This window comes from Panulirus ornatus, chromosome 57, assembly GCF_036320965.1.
Source record: "Panulirus ornatus isolate Po-2019 chromosome 57, ASM3632096v1, whole genome shotgun sequence".
In the NCBI taxonomy this organism is placed as follows: domain Eukaryota; kingdom Metazoa; phylum Arthropoda; class Malacostraca; order Decapoda; family Palinuridae; genus Panulirus; species Panulirus ornatus.
Window position 1 is genome coordinate 4,115,741 of NC_092280.1, and position 23,060 is coordinate 4,138,800.

Here is a 23,060-nt window from a genome sequence, read left to right on the forward strand (position 1 = left end):
GAGAAAGAATACATCCCACGTATTCCCTGCGTGTCGTAGAAGGCGACTAAAAAGGAAGGGAGCGGGGGGCTGGAAATCCTCCCCTCTTGTTTTATAGTTTTTTTAGGTTATTTTTTTCCCCAAAGAAGGAACAGAGAAGGGGGCCAGATGAGGATATTCCCTCAAAGGCCCAGTCCTCTGTTCTTAACGCTACCTCGCTAACGCGGGAAATGGCGAATAGTATAAAGATATATATATATATATATATATATATATATATATATATATATATATATATATATATATATATATATATATGATAATTACACTTGTCCGTGATGATAGCCTAAAGGTGAAATAGCACTTCAGTAGTTCATACAATTTCATTTAAAATGTAATTTTTCTATACATGTGGCACGACATGTTTCGTGGAGACAATCCACTTCATCATCAGGTACCAGTACTTAACAAAGTTATTTAAATCCCAACATCACACTTGAGTCCCGCCGTCCAGCACCAATCAGTACAGACCAACCACTGTCCGCTTTGTCTGGTTGTAACCGTTGTAAGGGAGAGTGATTAAGGGGGGTCACGTGGCGGGGGTTGACCTGGGTAGCTGGGTGTGTCTTGAACAACTTTATTTTATGTTTAGTGCTTTGTCAATTCTCTCATAACGATATGGTTAATGCTAGGATGGGCTTTAAAATTGCCTGGGGACAAATCAAAGTTATTAGTGTTAGCAATTAAGACAGATTCAATGACGTTACGTGTGGCATAATCAGCAGAGGGGTATAGAATAACGGGATTTTCAAGATCTATGGCCAGGGTGATCATTTTCATGACAATGTTTAGCGATCGCATTTTTGTGGTCATCCCTGCGTACTGCATGACGGTGCCAATGACTGTAACGGAGAAGTACCTGAGCCAGGTACCCTAGGGGTGGATGAACAGCTGGGTTGACTTTGGACCGATTGCCGTAAACCAGAATTCGAGCCAATGCCCTCGACCCTGTGCAGCCCGTGAATGCGTCACGGTGCCTATCTAATAAAGGAAAAAAAAAAACTACCAAATGCTCGCCTCCTGGATCTTGAGTGTCCAAAGTTTGAAGCCACCAATCTCAAAAGTTCTCTATCCCCTAAAACTCTGCAGTTGTGATTCGGATTTCTCCCCCACTCCACCCACCGCCAGAGCTTCTAATTTCCCCCCATGTAAAACTTTTCGAGTACCTGACTTGTTCTATTCACATCCACGTACTGAAGTTCTCTGTGCAGGGGATTTCTGTACATGCTACAGAGGACTGGTTAGTTAGTAACCTGGATAACCCTGGTGGAGTCGAAGTCCTTCCTCTTATCCTCCTTGACAATTTAGAACAAACCATAACACATTTAACACGAGTCCCGACCATAACGACCACTCAACACACTTTACCTCTCTCACTTCTGAACCCTTCCACTATACATACACTATTTCACTCCCTTGGGAGTCCTCCAACCACAATCCTATTTGTCTCGTTTCTAATTGGTTTATGCCCACCCTCTGTCCCCGACCCCCTCGTAACGGGATCCTGTACATTGTGATGAAAGTATAGAGGAACTTATCTTGGCTGGGATGAGATCCCATATGCATTCTTCCACGAGATCTTCCTCATCTCCAAAGTCTTTGAAACTCTCCTTTTACCTCATACCTTCTCAAACACTTACAACCCCATCTCCTTCTCTCTGATCACTAGCATGGCACTTGCAGTAGGAGGTCAACTGATGATGTCTCCTGTGTGAACTAACGCATGTCCTCCTCTCTCAGGGACTTTAGTGAACCTATTGTTATGCTGTGGTCCTCGACAGCTTCAAAGCACCTGACAGGGTCTGGCGTGAGTCTACTTTCGAAGCTTCCTTGCTCTGGTTTATCTGATGTCCTTTCTCCTCCCTGCTGCATATCTTCCTCTCCGAACACTCCATCGTTGTCGCCACTGATGAAGGGACTTCCTCCCCTTATACCATCAGCAGTATTGTCCCTCACGATTCTCTCCTGTCGCCTCCTCACCTTCCTCCATGGGCGTGGCCCATGCCACACCTCAGCCCTGGGATTGGCACATTGCCTCACTCCCCCAACATACACACACACACTTTAGCAAATGAATTGACTCGGTACATCGAGGCAACAACTATACTCCGCCTCTGGCCAAACTTTGCCTGTGGTTGACGGGGTGAACTGAAGGGACTCGCACTTTCGCCTGGGGACAACCTGACAAGTTTGCCACAGGCCTGGCCTTCGCTTGGGTCTTCCGACGGCAAAAATATATTGGCACTTGGTGAAAGTATCCTGAAGGAATGAGAGAATGAGAGGACTTTCTAATGTACCTTTCAGACACCCAGCGGAGGATATGCTCAGCCAAATCCGTCAATGGTTCCGCGATTCACCAAGTTTATAGGGTAGCCAGACAGCTAGCCAGAAAAGTAAACACAGAAGCTCCAGGCTTTCGACAGTATTTGAAGCCATTACTAAAGATATAATGCTCACTGTATCATTGGTTATGGCAGTGGATAACTTAAAGTTTCTGTCTTTCCTCGTGTGTGTATGTGAATTACTACAATTTTGTATCATATGCGGCAACTTTATGAAGCAACAATTGAACAGAACTCTATGACACTTGGATATGACTATAGGACCATAGAATAATGGCGGCACAGCAAAATGTTAACATCTCTCAAATGTAGGTTATGGTCGACTATGAACTGTGTCTGTTCACCAGAGAACGAGAGGAAAATGGGAATGTCTGAGGGCCACAGACGAGGGGTAACTTTAAAGAACACATCATTGAATGTTGATGGGGAAACTGTTGCGTTGTATAGCGAGTCAATGTCTGTGTCACACACACACCCACCCACCACTCAGTGACTGGGAGGTTGTGTCTGTGTCACACACTCACCCACCCACCCACCACTCAGTGACTGGGAGGTGGTATCTGTGTCACACACACACACACACACACACACACACACACACACACCACTCAGTGACTGGGCGGTGGCGTCTGTGTCACACACCCACCCACCCACCACTCAGTGACTGGAGAGGTGGTATCTGTGTCACACACACACACACACACACACACACACACACACACACACACACACACACACACCATTCAGTGACTAGGGAGGTGGTGTCTGTGTCACACCCACCCACCACTCCCTCTTCCCCTTCCGTAATCTTATCGATTTCTTTTTGCACGATTTCGTAGCCATCGAATATTATCATCCCGCTACTGCTATGACCTTCGAGTCTTCCCATACGTCTCTCCTCGAACTGATAAACATCGACATATCTTTTCCTGACATCTGAACTGCTTATCATTTACGAAGATTCTCCAAGCCCGTTTCGGCTGGATTTTTGTGACCATTTCCTTATTCAAACCGACTGGCTTAGGCTGTTACCCACCTCCCCCTGCAGAGTAGCGGGCAGTAACTCCTCGAGCCCGTGTTTGACATAGCGCAATTAAACAGTAGGAGGGCATTGTAGTGTGGATTGAGGCTCGGTCCGTGTATAACGCTACGGGTCTCCTGATTTAAACCTACATGTGACCAGGGCATACAGAGGCGAGTGATGACTTCCCTTTATTTACTTTGCAGTTCATATGCCTCTATCATCACTCCCACGGGGATGTGGCCAACCGACATGCAACACACACACACACACACACACACACACACACACACACACACACACACATTCTAGGTGAGGGCGATTTGCATACATGGTTCGTTTGGCAACGTCGAAAGCATCGTCTCAGAACGAAGTAAACAAAGTCATTATCAATAAAGGCAGAGCCTTCGTCTGTATTAAATGTAGTCTAGATTACCGCGACGCTTCTGAGTATATATAATTACTATATTACTAAGACTACAGTTATAATTTCGGTCAGAACTACTCGATTTAACATCTGAAGAAATAACTAAAGTAACTTAAGTAATCTCACACTATCAAAGGTAATTATTTCCTTGGGTAAGGCGATACGACCCAGGAGCACGACGGTGTACGACCTAACCTCCGACCTCGACCCTATGAGGGTTAAGTCTGACACCGGCCCAGCCCTCAGGCCTAAGGGATCGCTATCGTCGTACTTAAGGGTCATTCCGTCGTGCTCAAGGGTCTAAGCCGTCGTGATCGAAGGGTCGTTCTGTCGTGTTGTTCGAGGACTATAGACCGCTTCGTGCTGGAGGGTCGAACTTTCATGATTAAGAGAGAATCAAGCGCCCAGCGGAAAAGAAAAAATTATATCAGCTGCTGGACCCTTGGTCACAGGACAACCTCCCCCAACCCCTCTAGCAGCCGAAGACCAAGAGCCTCAGCAGTAAACACGTAATCCAGCAACGCCATCACTCACTCTGTCCCATCAGATGGACTAGCGGGCGTACGCTGGACGACCCCTTGGCCAATCCTTGCTGTGGTACACTGTGGTGGTTGAGGAGCACGAAGCGGCACCCAGCTGCTGGGTGTGATACCATACATTACACTGGTGGCCATGTGGAGTGGGAGACTCACACGACTGAACGTGCACACGGCCCTGGATTCACATGATCCTGGAAAGGACTCACGGGACTGGAAGAACACGCTCATGGTCATAGGAAAACCCTACATATCTTTCGAAAGACGTACATGCCTCTTTGAATACTTACATGATGCTGGAAAGACGTCCATGGTCCTGGAAAGACCCGTGTGACGTAGGACATGGCCTTAGGGAAATAATGGAAAGATGTTCTCGACTGCAAAAACGCCAATGACTCTGGAGTGAGGCACTTAATCCTGGAAATACGTACAGTACTTGGCTCTGGAAAGAGACGGACGATACTGAGAAGCCGTACACGTTCTAAGTAGACCTACATGACGCTCAAACGACTTACGCACCTCAAGGACACGGTCCAGGCAGAGGTAAGGGCGGTATGAAAGACGTATCAAACTGTGTGTGCAACATCTGGAAGCCTGGAATTCAGTAATTGTCATAACGTCATTCACAGAATGGCCCCTCCGCATAGCCACTCATACACAGTGTCACTACATACACGACCATACACCGTACCTACATACACGACCATACACAGTATCTACATACATGACCATACACAGTGTCACTACATACACGACCATACACCGTACCTACATACACGACCATACACAGTAGCTACATACACGACCATACACAGTGTCACTACATACACGACCATACACCGTACCTACATACACGACCATACACAGTATCTACATACATGACCATACACAGTGTCACTACATACACGACCATACACCGTACCTACATACACGACCATACACAGTATCTACATACACGACCATACACAGTGTCACTACATACACGACCATACACCGTACCTACATACACGACCATACACAGTAGCTACATACATGACCATACACAGTGTCACTACATACACAACCATACACCGTACCTACATACACGACCATACACAGTATCTACATACATGACCATAGTCAAGCTGTGTGTACATGAAGGCGACCGTGAACAGTGTTGTGACAGGGTTGTTCGTACCAACAGCTCTGATCATTATGACTTGACCACCTCCTGTTATGGTTCTACCTCTGCTGCTCCACTGTTATGACCAGCCTTGATCGTTTTCCAGGAGTTCTTTACATAAACCTCGCTCTCAAAACTGCACGAGTGCAGCAGGGAAAAAAAAAAAAAACACATTCAAAATGTTTTTCGTCCTTTTTCTTTCAACTGGTCATTCCCACCACATCCTTCCACATATTCTGAAATTCAGGAGCTTCAGAGAGAGGGTCAGCTGTAGCCTACAGCAGCCACCCCTACAGCGAAGGTTTCAGTAAATGTCTACAGTTTGAAATGTCCATGACGTCAGGAACATAGAGCGCATGACGTCAGGAACATAGAGTGCATGACGTCAGGAACATAGAGTGCATGACGTCAGGAACGTAGAGTGCATGACGTCAGGAACATAGAGCGCATGACGTCAGGAACATAGAATGCATGACGTCAGGAACATAGAGTGCATGACGTCAGGAACATAGAGTGCATGACGTTAGGAACATAGAGTGCATGACGTTAGGAACATAGAGTGCATGACGTCAGGAACATAGAGTGCATGACGTCAGGAACATAGAGTGCATGACGTCAGGAACATAGAGTGCATGACGTCAGGAACATAGAGTGCATGACGTTTCATTAGAGGACATGTCATGTTGCCAGACCACATACGTGATCCTGGACAACCAGCAACACTGTACCAAGTGTTGCCAGACCATCCAGGTGTTGCCCTACACTCCCCAGCAACACCCAGGGTGCAGTGTTCTTAGGTATATGTCCGCAGTGCCCAGGAGGGAGGATAACATTTCTCAAAGGTCACGCGACACGGCACTGTGGCACTGCAGGGAGGCACGTCTGTGCTCCTCGCGGTCCATGACACCATGTGGCACTGCAGGGAGGCACGTCTCTGCTCCTCGCTGTCCATGACACCATGTGGCACCGCAGGGAGGCATGTCTGTGCTCCTCGCGGTCCATGACACCATGTGGCACTGCAGGGAGGCATGTCTGTGCTCCTCGCGGTCCATGACACCATGTGGCACTGCAGGGAGGCATGTCTGTGCTCCTCGCGGTCCATGACACCATGTGACACCGCAGGGAGGCATGTCTGTGCTCCTCGCGGTCCATGACACCATGTGGCACTGCAGGGAGGCATGTCTGTGCTCCTCGCGGTCCATGACACCATGTGGCACTGCAGGGAGGCATGTCTGTGCTCCTCGCGGTCCATGACACCATGTGGCACCGCAGGTAGGCATGTCTGTGCTCCTCGCGGTCCATGACACCATGTGGCACTGCAGGGAGGCATGTCTGTGCTCCTCGCGGTCCATGACACCATGTGGCACTGCAGGTTGGTACGTCTGTGCTCCTTGTGAGGGATGAGGATGCTCTAACTCCCTCACAATATCGTCAGGTAAAGGGAGGAGGAGGAGGAGGAGGAGGAGTGAGGGAGTGGACTGGAACTCGGGGCTCCCGCTGGAGCAAACACACACACACACACACACACACAGAGGAACCCCTGGCGTTTATGTCTGAGGATACGAGACAAGGGTGAGGGGCCGCTCTCAGCAGGACAAGGATCTGCAAGAGACTCCTTTGTTGTCATTTGCATGCACACACACACACACACACACACACACACACACACACACGTTATAAGACTTCCGGCAGGAGCGGCGGAGCATATCTGACGGTGGAGGGGCCAAGGTTTCTGAGTCATTATGCTCCTAGACTCCTTGCATGACGTGACTAGGCTCTTGCATGATGTGGCTAGGCTCTTTGCATGACGTGACCAGGCTCCTTGCATGACGTGACTGGGTTCCTTGCATGACGTGACTAGCCTCCATGCATGACGTGATATCTACCTACACTGCTATAATTTCTATAACACGACAATATCACATAGACAGAATTTGAAGAAATCTATACAAAAGCTCACCTGTATATACACACAGCTATTTAGCAAACATTTATACAGTGAAAAACAAACAAACAAATAACAATTCTCTCACATGAACACATTCCATGAACAGCAAGGGTGTTGAAATACCTTTAGCTACACCATCGCATGACCTCATGACAATATTCACTGATAACGGGTTATTCTGTGTGTGTGTGTGTGTGTGTGTGTGTGTGTGTGTGTGTGTGTGTGTGTGTGCGCGCGCGCGCGCGCCTAAGAGGCAGGTGTCAGGGAGGAATACAATGGAAAAGTAGACAGACAAAAGACAACTGATTTAACCCCTTGTGCACGACGGTGCGACCCCTGAGCATTGTCGTGTTCAAGGGTCGTACCGTCGTGTTCAAGGGTCGCACCGTAGTGTTCAAGGGTCGTACCGTCGTGCTCAAGGGTTGCACCATCATGTTCAAGGGTCGTGTCGTCGTGTTCAAGGGTTGGACCATCATATTCAAGGGTCGTGCCGTCGTGTTCAAGGGTCGCACCATCATATTCAAGGGTTGTACCGTCGTGTTCAAGGGTCGCACCATCATATTCAAGGGTCGTGCCGTCGTGCTCAAGGGTCGCACCATCATGTCCAAGGGTCGTACCGTCGTGTTCAAGGGTCGCACCATCATAGTCAAGGGTCGTACCGTCGTGTTCAAGGGTCGCACCATCATATTCAAGAGTCGTACCGTCGTGTTCAAGGGTCGCACCATCATATTCAAGGGTCGTGCCGCCGTGTTCAAGGGTCGCACCATCATATTCAAGGGTCGTGCCGTCGTGTTCAAGGGTCGCACCATCATATTCAAGGGTCGTGCCGTCGTGTTCAAGGGTCGCACCATCATATTCAAGGGTCGTGCCGTCGTGTTCAAGGGTCGCACCATCATATTCAAGGGTCGTGCCGTCGTGTTCAAGGGTCGTACTGTCGATGGTGGTAGATATTTCCACAACAGGAGGCTGTCTTCTGGTCTAACAGCTGCCAACAGATCAAATCGCAGGATCTTATTACCGTTTTCCAAAGCTGAAATTGAACTGGCCACATTTTTCTTGTGGTACAATATCCCGCCCAGTATGCAACACCATACAATACATTGGGACACTCAACACCATTTGTACCATCACAGAGCTACAGTGATCAGGTGACAAAGTTATGGTGAACGTGGTGCTTCGAAGTCGATCCTTACTTTTTGTTAGCAACGGCTCCAGTCACGGACACACGTCCTCATCTAAGTAAGTTAAGTGCTGAGGAAGTAAAGTGATCGAAGAATTTTCGAGGCGTTGGAGAAAAGGGAGGTCGTAGCCCTTAGTAAAGTTAGGAGAAGGTACAAAAAGAGTTCCAAAGTTGAGCGGTGTAAGGAACGAAGCAGACGTCGCAACGGCACAACGGCTCAGCCTTGAGTTCCCGTCGACCACAGAGTAATCGTGTGACGCCTGTGGCTTGCCGATTATTACGTGGTCTAGCTAAATGAGCTGCCATGGAAACAACCAGTTCTTGGTAACAGAGACTGAAGAAACATCTGTCGAAGTGGGAAAGAGAGCCAACAATGCAACGGAAGAAAGGGACTTTTAATCCGCGTATTCTCCTCTCATTCTGCTAAGTATGACAGCAAAAACCCTATACAAGGAAGGATCAGTCCTTTGTATAGTCGAATCAACTCTCTAGTAAAGGAGAATTTTCGTCATCTGAAATGGACTTCTCGTTCTTTTTTTATTTTGGAGGCAGACTTAACTATGTGTGTAAGATGGAGTTTCTAAGATGCAGTGGAGGTTATGGTGACGGAGAGGCGTACGTACATACATGACTCCTCAGGACGTGACACTACAAGGAACCCATCCACCTGCAGGAGGAGGAGAAGGAGGAGAAGGTGTCTGGCGTACCTCTGGTACGGTGGAGGGAGAGCTGTATAGTAAGGATGACAAAGCGCTAATCATGGGTACAACAAAGCAAGTTGAAAACATTTTTGTAATGAAAATTAACTAGAACAAGGAGAAACGAAATCTTTGATCTGCTGCTTGTGACGGAGTGTGATGTGCTACTGACATTCTCTAGCTTACCACACTACACACATCACACACCACACCAAACCACACACATCACACACCACACCACACACATCACACACCACACCACACAACATATCACACACATCACACACCACAAACATCGCACCACACCACACCACACCATACACCACAACACACACATCACACCACACCACACACACCACACACCATGCCACACACATCACACCATACCACACGTCACATACCACACCACACATCACATACCACACCACACATCACATACCACACCACACCACACACATCACACCACACCACACAGCACACCAAACCACACACCAACACCACACTCCACACAGGCACACATACCACACACACACACACTAGTCATCACCATTTCTGATACACAGGTCTAGGCCCCACTGTAATACCTGGTTTTTTTTTATTTAAGTTCCAATTAAATTACACTAAAAGAGAGCATAACCTTTTTTCAAATACCCGGAGGATTTAACTTTTACACAAAATATAAACCCCAGCGTCAAAACCTGTCAATAAAACAGTTCACTGATTTCAGGGTCAGCTGAGCAATTTGTATCACAACATCGACTAATTGGCCTGTGAGGGCCAACCAGTGCGGCCAACATTTCCCCATTTATATTACAGTCGGCCAACCCAACCCCCAACCTGACCAAGGCCCGGGGCCCTGAACCCAACACAGCCTGTTGGATGGTCATTACTTTTATGAATGGGTCGTTGAGCATGGACCATGCTAGTGTGGCCCCAAACTCTCTACCAAATGGACGAGGGAACCGCTCGCTGGCATTGTTCCAGACGGCAACACAAGTAATGTCAATTATCTTGAGTAAAACCACCCCATTCTCTTTTTTTTGGACAACTTGTGGCAAAAATATCTTCGTACGTAGTTAAGACATACGCACGAAAGCTTCAACTGGTTATTGACCCCTTTTTCTGAAATGAGTAATTAAAAAACCGAATCTCAAAAATAATTATATAAAACTTATACAAGTGATTCAATATTATTTCCTTCCTTTTTACAGAGTCTTACGGTAGTGTGTGTGTGTGTGTGTGTGTGTGTGTGTGTGTGTGAGGGGGTCAGTGTGGTTCCTTAGGGAGTGTAATTGGCAATGTCAGGAAGTACAGAGTCTCGAGGCGTCCCCTTAGTACCATATGACACACGACCTCTACTCACTGGCACGGTCTCCACACCTGCTGGATGCCCGCCTCCCTGTTCCTCCCACTGTCACACCTAAACTATGTGGTCGCCACTCACTCGCCTTTCAGGACTTCTAACTCTGAGTAATCAAACTAACTTCTAACTAATCGTAAGTCACCCCTCGTGTGTGACGACCAATGTCTGGTACAGTTCACTCCCTTTCAGCAGCCTCCACCACAGTCCATCCTCAGCGGTCTTGTTTTTACCGCCCGCTCGCTCGCTACCCTCGCGTCCGCCTCCTTAGCTATACAGCCAGCTATCTACACAACACAGGCAGCTTTAACGATACCTGTGTTCAGGGTCTGTGTGCATTATCTTAAAATCATTATCATTATTAATATTATCAGAAGTAATAGTAATAGTAATGATAATAGTAGTAGCAGTAGTAATGGGAATACATGAGAAGGACAGAAAACAGAAGCCTAATGGTTTATAACAAGGCTACCTGTAGTAGTGGTAGTAGTAGTAGTGGTAGTAGTAGTAGTAGTAGTAGTAGTAGTAGTAGTAGTAGTAGTAGTATACACCTAAGGGCCCCTTCTCAAGGGAATCGTGCAGCTACAAGGCTGCGCTACAATTAGTAGCAGGGAAAGGATGGATTCCTACGGAGTGAAAACTTGTAAGACGAGATTGTACTCCAGCGGTGCAACCTCGCTGAGGTTGGCGTAAACACAAGCAGGTGGAGTCCGGTAACGCCATCTCTTGCACTTACCGCTACATCTAAGTTTAAGTGATCAGGGTTCTGATGTATACAATACAAACGTACATTGCACTAATGACACAAGTCGCAATTAATTTCTTAAAGAGATACGAAACTTTGAACTAAAGTTACACCTATGCCGAGAATAGAAAGTCCCACTCTAACAAGGTGTTCGTAATATCTAATTGTGTTACGATTATCTTAGATACACCGGGTCATGTTTACATGGTGGGTCGGCAGTGCCCCTGGACGGGCGTGGGTGGCGTGTTGAGGCTGGGCGAGGTGCGCAACCACCTGCTCCAGCTACCGTGAGACACCCGCCTCCTCACCACGCACGGTGGCAGTCCCTCGCCATCCCAGACCCTCCACAACTTAGGAGGCAGTGAGGTAAATGCCCCACCCAGACCGTATTGTATAGCAGTGCTCCAGACCGTATTGTATAGCAGTGCTCCAGACCGTATTGTATAGCAGTGCTCCAGACCGTATTGTATAGCAGTGCTCCAGACCGTATTGTATAGCAGTGCTCCAGACCGTATTGTATAGCAGTGCTCCAGACCGTATTATATGGCAGTGCTCCAGACCGTATTATATGGCAGTACTTTCAGATACTTTGGAAAGCCTGGAACATTACTAGGGACCTCCCTACGTACCGGGGGTGCTGCTAACGACATGCTTTTCAAGAAGATTACTCCACTCTGACGGCGTCTTTGGTGTTGCCAGGTCTGGTGCCATTAAGGGACTACGCCCACCCCTGGCGTGTGAGTCGAGCCAATTGAGGAACGGGGAATCGACGAGGTGTTCTGCGGTGTCTTCATCTCGTACCCATGAAGGGATGAAAGGAGCAGCGAGGAGGGGCGCTGTATGATGGCGAGCAAGAGAAGCGTTGTTGGCTGAAGCTGTCTGTCACCAGCTCTGCTGCCGGTGCTGCACGAGACAAGCACCAGCTGGGAAGGAGAGACATGTGAAGAAACACGAGGCATCACAGCCCAGAGCGCTTCCTTGTCAAACAATAGCCAAGTTCTGGGCGACGGAAACTGGATCTAAAGACTCAGGAGGGTAGGACTTAGGAAAACATTTTTCTGGCGGACAGAAATCTTGGAAGGGGGATTTTGCTTGTCCTCCAGGGAATAGTATAAGAAATGGTGACGTGTGTGGTGCAGCGTGTGGGGAGGAGGAGTGTAAGAAGGATGAGCCACGTCACCATAGTGTGAACTGTTCAGTGCACTCACTAGATACACAAGTCGCCCCCACACACCCTGACCACGGTAAAGATGAGGTGTTTGGTGGTACGTCGGTGTGTGTGTGTGTGTATGTTGAGTCAGCCAGTTTATATAGATCACCTGAGACAACATACGACGAAGGTAGCAGAAGGTGAGAGGCCACTAGAGGCGACGGGGGGAGTGAGTACGGTGCGCGTTCGAGGAAGACCTGGGCATAACAACCATCAGAAATGAACATTTCCCGATCGCGATGAATTCTCAAACCTGTGTGATGAGATGTAAGGAGAGATGCATCCTCGACGACGGGTGATCGCTCGCCGGCACAGCATACTATGGAATGGAAATCTTTAACTAACGAGTAAGACAACTGTTCATTCTCACAGCTGCCACGTTCTAATGCAGGACAATCATAAAAAACGTACACATACGACGCTTCTACAGTCATATGGTCACAGGTCACACTCATATGTCTCTTGCCGTTTTGGGCAGATTTTTCATGTGTTTTGGATCTGAAACAGATCCCTACCCCACTGAGAGTACTTCTCATAGCAACTCAGTATCTATCAGTATGTCCCTACCCCACTGAGAGTACTTCTCATGGCAACTCAATATCTATCAGTATGTTTTATGCAAATACGTTCTCTATACAACACAAACTGGTCGGCGTTCAAGGCATTAGAAGAAAGGTATGACGTAAGTGGTGACAGTGAATCGTGGAGAGATGTTAAGAATATAGATTTTCCTGCTGCATACGAACAGCCACAGTCCACTCTACTGAGCAGTGAGGGACGACACACGGCAGGTAGCATAGTGTATTGCTGATATTCACATGTACCTCAATCCCGTGTTGGAGTGTGTCGTGGCAACTGATACTATCGAGTTACGATGTGAAAATGAAAAAAGATTTTAGTAAGATAAAGGCATTAGGATTAATTTGCAGCTCCCAAGCCCTATCCCCTGCACAGACAACGGGGATAGACTAGACCCCGTGTCCAATTAGCAGCAAATTGTAACGAACACGATGCAAACATAATGGGAGATCTTCACATACCTGTGCGAATGGGGAGGATCCCTCTTCCAGCAGCCCCCGGACGAGGGCTCTGCCTTAACTGGCTTAATGGTATCCTAATGCAATACGTTCAGGATCTTAATCGTGACGTGAATATAGTGGACGTAGTTCTAGCTGTAAACTAGGGTCTCGTCCATAATGTCGAGGGAGAGGTTGGTGCCAGTGATCACTGACGAATTGCTACTGAGGTAGCTTTCAGTATTGTGTATAATGTTGGCCCATCCAAGTTGCGAAGAATTACCAGGCTTTTGAGCAGCAGATTTTAATGACTATCGAACTGTTCTTCACAGGACAAATTGGGATGATATTATAGATGAAAACGGTGTGGAATTAGCTTGGGAAAAAGTTTCAGTAAGACTTTCAAAGTAGTAGAAGGAACATACAGTAACTGTTCTTCACAGGATAAGTTGGGATGATATTATAGATGAAAACGGTGTGGAAGTAGCTTGGAAAAAAGTTTCAGTAAGACTTTCAAAGTAGTAGAAGGAACATACAGTAACTATGTTTACATATATTCATGGCAAATCTTTAAGTCCACGACTGATTTTATTTCAGCCTCCGTAGCTAAAACGTTTCCAAAACATTCTATGTTTCTGGCCTTTTCTACTGTCACAAACAGGTTGGGAAAGACCCACAGAGCTGTTTCTGCTTGCATCCCTTTGTATATACTGCGAGGATAACAAGTCATCAGCACCTCGCACAGCGGGTCAATGGCCGTTCAACGTCGCACGCTTGTATAGAGGAGTTATAGGCCACGGACATATTGAGGTTTGGTTCATCTCAATCTGGGGCAATATAGTTCATGGCCATTTCGCCATGAGGCACATGAATAAATCAAACGACACAACACAATGTGAGATAAGTGTTATTCAGTGACGCATCCCATCGTCACATTATACCGCTGGACAATAGCAGTTCACCAGCGCATCACGGCACCCGGAGCAATCACCCTCCGTCGACAAATCACTCATCAAGACAATAACTCTCCTCCCGTTACATCTGGTAGGGGTGCACGGTCGCACACGTACCCTCAATAATTGGAAAACCGCATTATTACCCTTACTGGTCCCTGGGCGATGCTCCTGCAGATCAATAGCCTTTCAAGGAGAGGAGGACGAGTCGTGGTGATGATGGCATACCTTTAATTAAACCTACCTGCCAATACTGTCAACGCCTCTCATGCATGTATGTTATGCAAGAGATAATCACCTACGTGTCCCGTGCGTTTGATGTATAAACATTTATATTTACATAGCCAAGCGATGTATTTCGAAGGGGATGGGAGGATGTAGGGTACCAATTCACTGTGTCGTTATATGCAAACGCGTATTACTTTTCTCCCTATCGTGGCACATGGGAGTGGTAGCAGCACGGACGCGCGCACGTACGCCAGGAGGGCAGGGTAGGAAGCGCGCACGCTGGCGGCTGGACTGGACTGGAAGCAGCCCGCTAGTGTGTCACGGACCGCCACAAGGGGTGGACGGCCGCTCCCCATTCTGCAGACCATCTCGCGCGCGTTGTTCCATCCACGTCAACGTAAGACCTCGTCTCCATGTTGACCCAGCCCTTCGCCCTCCTACTGCTGGCCTCCTCGCCGCTATTCACAGGTAAAAGTCACTGTTTACTTCCGTCGATGGATATTAAGGTCTCGATCGACTGAATAATTTTCGCGAGCATTCTTCTTCGATCTGTCCACCCCGCGGCGTTTTACAGGAAGACGCCCGCCACTCTCTCCCTCCCCTCGTGATCCCCTCGAAGGTCTGAATGCAGAAATAGAACGAGTGTATTCTTGGCTCTGCTAGTGCATTGTCGAGGCGTTGCGTCCGCTCTGCCACCTGCAACACACCAACGCCGATATAAGGCGCTGGTGTGTGTGTGTGTGTGTAAGACGAGACGCCCTCGCATTGCTAAGGAGATTATGCCCAGGTGTTGAGTCTTCCCAGGATACTAAACTGAACTTTAGGTTCGGGTAGGTTGAGCGGGAGGCACTGGTCGTTGCCTGCACGGCCGTACAACACACCTCACATAGGAGTGTAAATAAATAGAATAAATCGTCTATGTTCCCTCGTGTACAACACCCTCTGGTCTGTAGGGACGACGTGGGTACATTGCCGTGGGTGTAGGGAGGGCGCCGAGGGTGCTTGAGCTGGAAGGCATCCTCCCCACTCGAGTTAATCCAGCTTGTGTCTCTCCTCTTCCCCTCTTCCTCCTCCTCCTCTTCCTCCTCCTCATCGTCCAGCTATTCACCCACCCTCCAGCAGCAGCCAGTCTTTTACAACTGTTAAATGGAAGGAACGGACGGGAGGGGAGGGTTTGAAATTTGATCCCTCAGACTCGTTTACCGCTCCTGCTTCCAGAGCCTTGACGCACTCCTTTCCGCGCTCACTCGCCCCTCAGTGTCTGGCAGTCATGCAGTCCAACCAGAGTCTTCGACAGACTTTGCATCTTATGCCAAGATCTTCATACCAGTTCTACGCTGGGTCATCTCTCTGTTAACCGAGTCGTCTGGACGAACCAACACCCAGTAACCAGGTCGTCTGCAATATATATACTAAAAATGCGATAATGCTTCTGTCTTGGACGAGGTTAGGAGACTGTACCTGTCAAAGAGATGGAAATGTGGCCCAGCGATTGTATTCATATTTCCCTGACGATTCCGACATTGTATTATTATTCACGGTTGTATTTCACGTTCTTCAACGTCTGATGTATCATTACTGACACTATGGTTACGATGTTTTGCTCCCTGGAATGTAAATGCTTCGATGTTATTGGTGCTTCCTCCCATCCCTTCTCCCACAGTGACGATGGTACTGATCCTTCCTCCCACAGTAATGATAGTCCTGCTGCCTCCTCCCACAGTGACGATAGCAACGGTGGTTCTACTCCCTTCTCCCACAGTAACGATGGTAGTGCTGTCACCTCCCACAGTAATGATGGTACTGCTGCCTCCTCCCACAATAATAGTGGTACTGCTCCCATCTCCCACATTAACGATGACAATACTCCCTTCTCCCACAGTAACGATGGTAGTGCTGTCTCCTCCCACAGTAACGGTGATACTGCTCCCTTCTCCCACAACAACGGTGGTACTGCTCCCTTCTCCCACAGCAACGATGGTACTTCTTTCTCCTCCCACAGCAACGGTGGTACTGCTCCCTCCTCCTACAACAGCGTAGGTACTACTACCTCCTCCCACAGTAAAGATGGTACAGCTCCCTCCTCCCACAACAACGGTGGTACTACTACCTCCTCCCACAGTAATGATGGTTCTTTCTGCCTCCTCCCACAGTAACGATGGTTCTGCTACTACTCCCACAGTAACAGTGGTCCTGGTAACTCCTCCCACAGTAATGGTGGTACTGCTCCACCTCCCACAGTAACGATGGTATGGTTCCCTCGTCCTGGTCACTCCTCCCACAGTAATGTTGGTACTGCTCCCACCTCCCACAGTAACGATGGTATGGTTCCCTCGTCCTGGTCACTCCTCCCACAGTAATGGTGGTACTGCTCTCACCTCCCACATTAACGATGGTATGGTTCCCTCGTCCTGGTAACTCCTCCCACAGTAATGGTGGTACTGCTCCCACCTCCCACAGTAGCGATGGTATGGTTCCTTCGTCCTGGTAACTCCTTCCCCCAGTAATGGTGGTACTGCTTTCACCTCCCACAGTAACGATGGTACGGTTCCCTCCTCACAGTAACGATGGTATTGTTCCCTCCCACAGTAACGGGGTATTGCCCCCTCCTCCCACAGGTTCGATGATTTTGCTGCCGCCTTCATCATTAACGTTGGTGCTGGTAACTCCTCCCACAGTAACGGTAGTCCTGGTAACTCCTCCCACAGTAACTATGGTGCTGGTAACTCCTCCCACAATAACGATGGTGCTGGTAACTCCTCCCACAGTAACGATGGTGCTGGTAACTCCTCCCACAGTAACGATGGTGCTGGTAACTCCTCCCACAGTAACGATAATCCTGGTGACTCCTCCCACGGTAACGATGTTGCTGGTAACTCCTCCCTCCGTAACGATGGTGCTGGTAACTCCCCCACAGTAACGACGGTGCTGGTAACTCCTCCCTCCGTAACGATGGTCCTCGTAACCCCCACAGTAACGATGGTGCTGGTAACTTCTCCCACAGTAACGATGGTGCTGGTAACCTCCCATCTCGTAACCCCCACAGTAACGATGGTGCTGGTAACTCCTCCCATAGTAACGATGATGCTGGTAACTCCTCCCATAGTAACAATGGTCCAGGTAACTCCTCCCTCACAGCGCCGTCTGTGACCATGACGGTTCACTTCCCCTCACCACACTTACCCATGGCAGTGCTCGCTTCCTCCCTCCCACCCTGGGAGCATACCTTCTACCCATGGCAGTGCTCGCTCCCTCCCTCCCACCCTGGGAGCATACCTTCTACCCATGGCAGTGCTCGCTCCCTCCCTCCCACCCTGGGAGCATACCTTCTACCCATGGCAGTGCTCGCTCCCTCCCTCCCACCCTGGGAGCATACCTTCTACCCATGGCAGTACTCGCCCCCTCCCTCCCACCCTGGGAGCGTACCTTCTACCTATGGCAGTGCTCGCTCGCTCCCTCCCACCCTGGGAGCGTACCTTCTACCCATGGCAGTGCTCGCTCCCTCCCTCCCACCCTGGGAGCGTACCTTCTACCCATGGCAGTGCTCCCTCCCTCCCTCCCACCCTGGGAGCGTACCTTCTACCCATGGCAGTGCTCCCTCCCTCCCTCCCACCCTGGGAGCGTACCTTCTACCCATGGCAGTGCTCCCTCCCTCCCTCCCACCCTGGGAGCGTACCTTCTACCCATGGCAGTGCTCGCTCCCTCCCTCCCACCCTGGGAGCGTACCTTCTACCCATGGCAGTGCTCGCTCCCTCCCTCCCACCCTGGGAGCGTACCTTCTACCCATGGCAGTGCTCCCTCCCTCCCTCCCACCCTGGGAGCGTACCTTCTACCCATGGCAGTGCTCCCTCCCTCCCTCCCACCCTGGGAGCGTACCTTCTACCCATGGCAGTGCTCCCTCCCTCCCTCCCACCCTGGGAGCGTACCTTCTACCCATGGCAGTGCTCCCTCCCTCCCTCCCACCCTGGGAGCGTACCTTCTACCCATGGCAGTGCTCCCTCCCTCCCTCCCACCCTGGGAGCATACCTTCTACCCATGGCAGTGCTCGCTTCCTCCCTCCCACCCTGGGAGCGTACCTTCTACCCATGGCAGTGCTCCCTCCCTCCCTCCCACCCTGGGAGCGTACCTTCTACCCGTGGCAGTGCTCCCTCCCTCCCTCCCACCCTGGGAGCGTACCTTCTACCCATGGCAGTACTCGCCCCCTCCCTCCCACCCTGGGAGCGTACCTTCTACCCATGGCAGTGCTCGCTCCCTCCCTCCCACCCTGGGAGCGTACCTTCTACCCATGGCAGTACTCGCCCCCTCCCTCCCACCCTGGGAGCGTACCTTCTACCTATGGCAGTGCTCCCTCCCTCCGTCCCTCCCACCCTGGGAGCGTACCTGCAGCTGTCCCGTCCCAAAGTAAAACTTGGGATTGCACCAACGCTTCTACGGTGAGGAAGTCCAAACAAACGACCAGGAATTGTTGTTATTATTATACTGTGTAACAACAATGATGATGATGTGTGTGTTGTTTATACAGACTCCAGTGTGGCCTGGTGCCTCCCCTGCCAGGCCCGTGTGGTCTGGTGCCTCCCCTGCCAGGCCCGTGTGGCATAGTGCCTCCCCTGCCAGGCCCGTCTGGCTTGATGCCTCCCCTGCCAGGCCCGTGTGGCCTGGTGCCTCCCCTGCTAGGCCCGTGTGGCCTGGTGCCTCCCCTGCCAGGCTCGTGTGGTCTGGTGCCTTCCCTGCCAGGCCCGTGTGGCCTGGTGCCTTCCCTGCCAGGCCCGTGTGGCCTGGTGCCTTCCCTGCCAGGCCCGTGTGGCCTGGTGCCTCCCCTGCCAGGTCCGTGTGGTCTGGTGCCTCCGCTGCCAGGCCCGTGTGGCCTGATGCCTCCCCTGCCAGGCCCGTGTGGCCTGGTGCCTCCCCTGCCAGGCCCATGTGGCTTGATGACTCCCCTGCCAGGCCCGTGTGGCCTGGTGCCTCCCCTGCAAGGCCCGCGTGGCCTGGTGCCTCCCTTGCCAGGCCCGTCTGGCTTGATGCCTCCCCTGCCAGGCCCGTGTGGTGCCTCCCTGGCGTGTGGATAACGACCAGACAGTATTGGCAGGTCAATTACATTATCAAAACACGACAGCAATAACTGAAGCAACGAGAGAAGAATTGTGACAGCCGCGTCACAAATGCTGCGTTACACCTGTTAATAACGTGCCTGGCCTCGTGTTAATAACATGCCTGGTCTCGTGTTAATAACGTGCCTGGCCTCGTGTAGATAACATGCCTGGCCTCGTGTAGATAACATGCCTGGCCTCGTGTTGATAACGTGCCTGGCCTCGTGTTAATAACATGCCTGGCCTCGTGTTGATAACATGCCTGGCCTCGTGTTGATAACGTGCCTGGCCTCGTGTTGATAACATGCCTGGCCTCGTGTTAATAACATGCCTGGCCTCGTGTTGATAACATGCCTGGCCTCGTGTTGATGACGTGCCTGGCCTCGTGTTGATGACGTGCCTGGCCTCGTGTTGATAACATGCCTGGCCTCGTGTTGATAACATGCCTGGCCTCGTGTTAATAACATGCCTGGCCTCGTGTTAATAACATGCCTGGCCTCGTGTTGATAACATGCCTGGTCTCGTGTTGATAACATGCCTGGCCTCGTGTTGATAACATGCCTGGCCTCGTGTTGATAACATGCCTGGTCTCGTGTTGATAACGTGCCTGGCTTCGTGTAGATAACATGCCTGGCCTCGTGTTGATAACATGCCTGGCCTCGTGTTGATAACATGCCTGGCCTCGTGTTGATAACGTGCCTGGCCTCGTGTTGATAACATGCCTGGCCTCGTGTTGATAACATGCCTGGCCTCGTGTTGATAACATGCCTGGCCTCGTGTTGATAACATGCCTGGCCTCGTGTTGATAACGTGCCTGGCCTCGTGTTGATACCATGCCTGGTCTCGTGTTGATAACGTGCCTGGCCTCGTGTTGATAACGTGCCTGGCCTCGTGTTGGTAACATGCCTGGCCTCGTGTTGATGATGTGCCTGGCCTCGTGTTGATAACATGCCTGGCCTCGTGTTGATAACATGCCTGGCCTCGTGTTGATAACATGCCTGGCCTCGTGTTGATAACATGCCTGGCCTCGTGTTGTTAACATGCCTGGCCTCGTGTTGATGATGTGCCTGGCCTCGTGTTGATAACATGCCTGGCCTCGTGTTGATAACATGCCTGGCCTCGTGTTGATAACATGCCTGGCCTCGTGTTGATAACGTGCCTGGCCTCGTGTAGATAACATGCCTGGCCTCGTGTTGTTGACGTGCCTGGCCTCGTGTTGATAACACGCCTGGCCTCGTGTTGATAACATGCCTGGCCTCGTGTTGATAACGTGCCTGGCCTCGTGTTGATAACATGCCTGGCCTCGTGTTGATAACATGCCTGGCCTCGTGTTGATACCATGCCTGGCCTCGTGTTGATAACGTGCCTGGCCTCGTGTTGATAACATGCCTGGCCTCGTGTAGATAACGTGCCTGGCCTCGTGTTGATAACATGCCTGGCCTCATGTTGATAACATGCCTGGCCTCGTGTTGATAACATGCCTGGCCTCGTGTTGATAACGTGCCTGGCCTCGTGTTGATAACGTGCCTGGCCTCGTGTTGATAACATGCCTGGCCTCGTGTTGATAACGTGCCTGGCCTCGTGTTGATAACATGCCTGGCCTCGTGTTGATAACGTGCCTGGCCTCGTGTAGATAACATGCCTGGCCTCGTGTTGATAACGTGCCTGGCCTCGTGTTGATAACGTGCCTGGCCTCGTGTAGATAACATGCCTGGCCTCGTGTTGATAACGTGCCTGGCCTCATGTTGATAACGTGCCTGGCCTCGTGTTGATAACATGCCTGGCCTCGTGTTGATAACATGCCTGGCCTCGTGTTGATAACGTGCCTGGCCTCGTGTTGATAACATGCCTGGCCTCGTGTTGATAACACGCCTGGCCTCGTGTTGATGACGTGCCTGGCCTCGTGTTGATAACATGCCTGGCCTCGTGTTGATAACACGCCTGGCCTCGTGTTGATGACGTGCCTGGCCTCGTATTGATGACATTACAACCCCTTAGTTATGATAACTTGACCTTTGACCTGACCCGTAAGGGCAACGCCATCAAACGCATAGATCGTACCGTCGTGCTCAAGGGACGCATTGTACCATTGCGGAAGCTAAGGTCGGCGACCCTTACATGCCAATGTCGCACCGTCGCGAGACATCAGGTCAAAGGTCAACCTCTTATACCTAAGGGCTGTGCAGCCGCGGTCAAAGGGTGGGGTTAGGAAATACGATTCTGGCTCAGTTACGCCCTTACTCCATCCCACAAACTGTATACATCCTTCATCCTCGGCCAGTGTCCCAAGCCCTTCCACTTTACGTATGACTGAGAGGCGACACACACACACACACACACACACACACACACACACACACACACACACACACATACACTCTCTCTCTCTCTCTCTCTCTCTCTCTCTCTCTCTCTCTCTCTCTCTCTCTCTCTCTCTCTCTCTCTCTCTCTCTCTCTCTCTCTCTCTCTCTCATCATAAATTTGGGCCCCCGTCAAAAATTATATATATATATATATATATATATATATATATATATATATATATATATATATATATATATATATATATATTATCCCTGGGGATAGGGGAGAAAGAATACTTCCCACGTATTCCCTGCGTGTCGTAGAAGGCGACTAAAAGGGAAGGGAGCGGGGGGCTGGAAATCCTCCCCTCTCGTTTTTTTTTTTTTTTTTTTTTTTTTTTTTTTTTTCCAAAAGAAGGAACAGAGAAGGGGGCCAGGTGAGGATGTTCCCTCGGGGGCCCAGTCCTCTGTTCTTAGCGCTACCTCGCTAATGCGGGAAATGGCGAATAGTATGAAAAAAAAAAAAAAAAAAATATATATATATATATATATATATATATATATATATATATATATATATATATATATATATATATATATATATATATATCCCGGATTCGCGTAAGAAATTCAAAGGTTCCCTTCGTGTGTGTGTGTAAAAAGCGGGGAGGGGGGGAGAGGAGCCGTGATGGAGTTTCATGCCCGTAGAACTTTTATGTCTACATTTTTTCTCATGGTTGCTACAGACCTGCCAGTGCGCTCCACCGTGACACTGGAGACCAGTATCGCTACTTCTCTGGCCTCA

General features: G+C 49.8%; 1 protein-coding gene across 2 annotated transcripts in view; it reads left to right on the forward strand.

Annotated features, from left to right (window-relative positions):
- Positions 1-23,060, forward strand: part of LOC139766109 (uncharacterized) — a 136,294-nt gene that overhangs the window by 1,743 nt on the left and 111,491 nt on the right. The window contains exon 1 of one of the 2 annotated variants that reach the window (XM_071694302.1): positions 15,170-15,333. The exons of the other annotated variant lie outside the window; for it this stretch is intronic. Within the exon in view, the coding sequence (XP_071550403.1) occupies positions 15,279-15,333 (55 nt within the window). The 5' untranslated portion in view covers positions 15,170-15,278. Of the gene's footprint in view, positions 1-15,169; positions 15,334-23,060 lie in introns of those variants that run through there. 2 annotated transcript variants of the gene reach the window in all.